This window comes from Silurus meridionalis, chromosome 1 (assembly GCF_014805685.1).
Source record: "Silurus meridionalis isolate SWU-2019-XX chromosome 1, ASM1480568v1, whole genome shotgun sequence".
Lineage (NCBI taxonomy): Eukaryota > Metazoa > Chordata > Actinopteri > Siluriformes > Siluridae > Silurus > Silurus meridionalis.
In genome coordinates this window covers 700,001-705,000 of record NC_060884.1, presented here as the reverse complement: position 1 = coordinate 705,000, position 5,000 = coordinate 700,001, and the positions used below count along the sequence as shown (strand labels likewise).

General features: G+C 42.6%; 1 protein-coding gene across 3 annotated transcripts in view; it reads right to left on the bottom strand.

The window, feature by feature from the left end:
- The window catches only part of rhbdl3 (rhomboid, veinlet-like 3 (Drosophila)), a 20,459-nt gene that overhangs the window by 3,325 nt on the left and 12,134 nt on the right, over window positions 1-5,000 (bottom strand). For all 3 annotated transcript variants that reach the window (XM_046844194.1, XM_046844265.1, XM_046844337.1), the window contains one exon: window positions 1,068-1,168. In XM_046844194.1, the coding sequence (XP_046700150.1) occupies window positions 1,068-1,168 (101 nt within the window). The remainder of the gene's footprint in view (window positions 1-1,067; window positions 1,169-5,000) is intronic.

The window sequence follows — 5,000 nt, the reverse complement described above, 5'->3', positions numbered from 1 at the left end:
CTCTTTCTCACTCTCTATTCATCTATCTCTATTCATCTATCTCTATTCATCTATCTCTCTCTCTCTCTCTCTCTCTCTCTCTCTCTCTCTCTCTCTCTGGCCTGCTGTCTCCCCCTCAGAGCAGTTAAACTGATCCAGGATCAGCTCTGAGATCTCACTCTACACTCATTATACACTGAATTACACAAGAAATAAAGGAACTGATTCTGGATCAGTGTCGGTGTAACCTGATCACACAGACCTGCTGATACTCCATCCAGTGTGGTGTGTGTGTGTGTGTGTGTGTGTGTGGACTGCTGAGTAGCTAGACAAACAATTGTGTTAATATTTAATGAGCCTGATCTAGCTTTTAAATGAACCCTGTTTTTGCAAGGTCAGAGCCAGGGGCATTATGGGAAAGGTAAGGAGAGATAGAGAGAGAGAGCACTGACCACAGAATGACCAGTGTGTGTGTGTGTGTGTGTGTGTGTTTGGAGGTGTTCTGGATTATAAATACAGCTGTCACACACAGCAACAAAGGCACACACATACACACACACACACACACACACACACACACACACACACTTCACGTGACAGGGACCGTTAATATGCTGGAATTTGTGGAATGTGTGTGCTGTGAGAACCTCCATAGTTTAACTCTCACACACACTCAAGATTGTCTAACTACACACACACACACACACACACACACACACACACACACACACACACACACACACACACACACACCATTTCTGCCAGTGCCACCCTGATGTGAACACACTACAGACCGTTTCCACCCACATAAGATTTGATCACATTGAGTCACCTGCTGAGGCTCCCGGGCTCGTCTGATTTAATCCGTGTGTGTGTGTGTGTGTGTGTGTGTGTGTGTGTGTGTTTATTTTTACACCTGCTATTTTACATCAAAGTAAATGTAAGGTGTATGTTTATTCTAAATCTCATTATAAATAAACAAACTGCTTTATATGTGTTGTTTAGTCACTGTACACCTGCACTCCAGTTACTGGTACATAATTACTGCCTCGAACAGGAAACACATGACACCTGTACACATGCATTACCATCACAATGTTGGCCAGGTGGGCGGAGACGAGGGCATAAACTCCTCCTGATGAACCGACTACAGGAGCAGCCATATCTACCACAGAAACCACTAAAGAACCTGCAAAATAAGAGAGAAAAACAATTAGACCCCAACTTACCACCATAACACACATCCACACACATCCACACCAACCCCACCTACCACCATAACACAAATCCACACTAACCCCACCTACCACCATAACACACATCCACACTAACCCCACCTACCACCATATCACACATCCACACTAACCCCACCTACCACCATAACACATCCACTAACCCCACCTACCACCATAACACACATCCACACTAACCCCACCTACCACCATATCACACATCCACACTAACCACCTACCACCAACACACATCCACTAACCCCACCTACCACCATAACACACATCCACACTAACCCCACCTACCACCATAACATCCACACTAACCACCTACCACCATAACCACATCCACACTAACCTACCACCATAACCACACATCCACACTAACCCCACCTACCACCACCATAACACACATCCACACATCCACACTAACCCCACCTACCACTATAACACACATCCACACATCCACCCTAACCCCACCTACCACCATAACACACATCCACACTAACCCCACCTACCACCATAACACAAATCCACACTAACCCCACCTACCACCATAACACATCCACACTAACCCCACCTACCACCATATCACACATCCACTAACCCCACCTACCACCATAACACACATCCACACTAACCCCACCTACCACCATAACACAAATCCACACTAACCCCACCTACCACCATAACACACATCCACACTAACCCCACCTACCACCATATCACACATCCACACTAACCCCACCTACCATAACACACATCCACACTAACCCCACCTACCACCATAACACACATCCACTAACCCCACCTACCACCATAACACAAATCCACACTAACCCCACCTACCACCATAACACACATCCACACTAACCCCACCTACCACCATATCACACATCCACACTAACCCCACCTACCACCATAACACACATCACACTAACCCCACCTACCACCATAACACACATCCACACTAACCCCACCTACCACCATAACACATCCACACTAACCCCACCTACCACTATAACACACATCCACACTAACCCCACCTACCACCAACACACATCCACACTAACCCCACCTACCACCATAACACAAATCCACACTAACCCCACCTACCACCATAACACACATCCACACTAACCCCACCTACCACCATATCACACATCCACACTAACCCCACCTACCACCATAACACACATCCACACTAACCCCACCTACCACCATAACACACATCCACACTAACCCCACCTACCACCATAACACCCATCCACACATCCACACTAACCCCACCTACCACCATAACACACATCCACACACATCCACACTAACCCCACCTACCACCATAACACACATTCACACATCCACACTAACCCCACCTACCACCATAACACACATCCACACTAACCCCACCTACCACCATAACACACATCCACACTAACCCCACCTACCACCAACACACATCCACACTAACCCCACCTACCACTATAACACATCAAAACACATCCACACTAACCCCACCTACCACCATAACACACATCCACACTAACCCCACCTACCACCATAACACACATCACACATCCACACTAACCCCACCTACCACCATAACACACATCCACACTAACCCCACCTACCACCATAACACACATCCACACACATCCACACTAACCACCTACCACCATAACACACATTCACACACATCCACACTAACCCCACCTACCACCATAACACACATCCACACTAACCCCACCTACCACCATAACACACATCCACACTAACCCCACCTACCACTATAACACACATCAAAACACATCCACACTAACCCCACCTACCACCATAACACACTCTGTAAGCATACAACTAAATTGAATCAAATTAAATACAAAATATTTAATTGAATAAAAAATAACTGTGTGTGTGTGTGTGTGTGTGTGTGTGTGTGTGAGATGCTTGGTGCACTAATATCTCTGTTCCAGTTCAGCTTTATCAGCACAGTGGAATCTGCATCGCAGTTCCAGTGCCAGGTGTCTGGCGATCAGCGGAATCAGCACTGAACTCTCTCAGCTATGGAGAGTATTTTTCTCGTCCCTCTTCGATCGGGCTAATGGTCGACAAAAACGCCGCTTATACACAACGTACACACTCGATGTAACTGAATTAGGATTGAACAGATCATCTCTTCTGAAGGAAATATATAAATATATAATAATTATCAACACATTAGAGGTGAATGCTGATGTTTTGGATGGTTCGCTGTCAGACAGGTCTAATAGACACCTCAGGTAGCATACTAGCTAGCGAGATAATCAGAGATTAGCTAGTTTAAGTTCATGTCCATATCTTTCAGTTGACAAGAAACTGTGTTCTTTCACTGTTTGAGCAGTGAGTTCATGGTGTGTGTGTTTGTGAAGTGTGAGCGTGAGCAAAAAGGGTGTGATTATGACGCTTGTGTGTCCTTGATAACTTCCTGGTTATCATATGGCCAAAGATGTTAGAAAATAGTGCAGCGATGCACAAACAAAAAGAACTTTATAGCATGAAACGAAACGAAATGACAAAATAACTCCTTTGCATATTTATTGTAAATGTTATAAATGTGGGCGTAAACGTTTGCAAGGCACAAAAAAAATAAATAAAAGTGTTGTGAGTCTGGGGTTTCACACAGAGATGAAAGCATGACTACGCTGTCTGTAATTACAGAGTCTAAAATCATGGAGTATGATTATACGTCGTAATCGCACACACGAGGAAAGATGTGCAGACGTACGTACACACAGCTGCTCAGCTCCACGGGTGTAGGGTGATGTTCTCAGACTTAATGACAAACCGCCACCAGAACATAAACGTGGCACTTTGCAAAGGGTTTTTAATAACTACTGTGTGTGTGTGCGTGTGTGTGTGTGTGTGTGTGTGTGTGTGTGTGTGTGTGTGTGTGTGTGTGAGAGAGAGTGTGTGAGAGAGTGTGTGAGAGTGTGTGAGTGTGCATGTTTTGGGCTAAAATTGTGATTAGCTAGCATGCATCTGAAGTGATCTATATGACCTGTATAAAACATTAAAAGTGTAAATGAGACAGAACTATCCAAAACATCAACATTTACCTCAGAATTGTTGATAAATTAAGAACATTGTCTGGCTAAAATTAGCAAGCATGTAGTGGTATACTGTTGTTAATATAAATTTTATAAACAGAATCATCCAGAAAATCAACATTTACCTCAGATATTTTGATTATGTCGAAAAAAAGTTTGAAATTGTGATGTAGATTGCTGGCATGTAGCTGTTATAAAGAGTATATAAAAATATGTACCACAAATGAGACAGACCCACCCAGAACATCAACATTTACCTCAGGTATTAAACAAAAAGATGAAATAATGCATTGTATATATATATATATATATATATATATATATATATATATATATATATATATATATATATATATATATATATATTCTGGATTTCCAATCGCACTATACTGCCGAAATACTTAACACATGCTATGTAAATCTCAATTTTATGTGTACAATGTCTTTTTGATAGTAATTTTTACAAATTACTACAAATCTGAGGTAAATGTTGATTTGTTTTTTATTGTTCTGGATCATTTCCACTTTCACTGCATGTCAACCATAAAAGACATCGCAACTAAATGCTATCTAGCTAATAAAATTTTTTAGCCATACAGGGTTTTTTAGTCATTTATCAAAATATCTGAAGTAAATGTAGCTGTTCTGGGTGGTTCTGTGTCATTCCCACTCTCACCGTCTTTTCACGGGTCATTTAGAACATTTT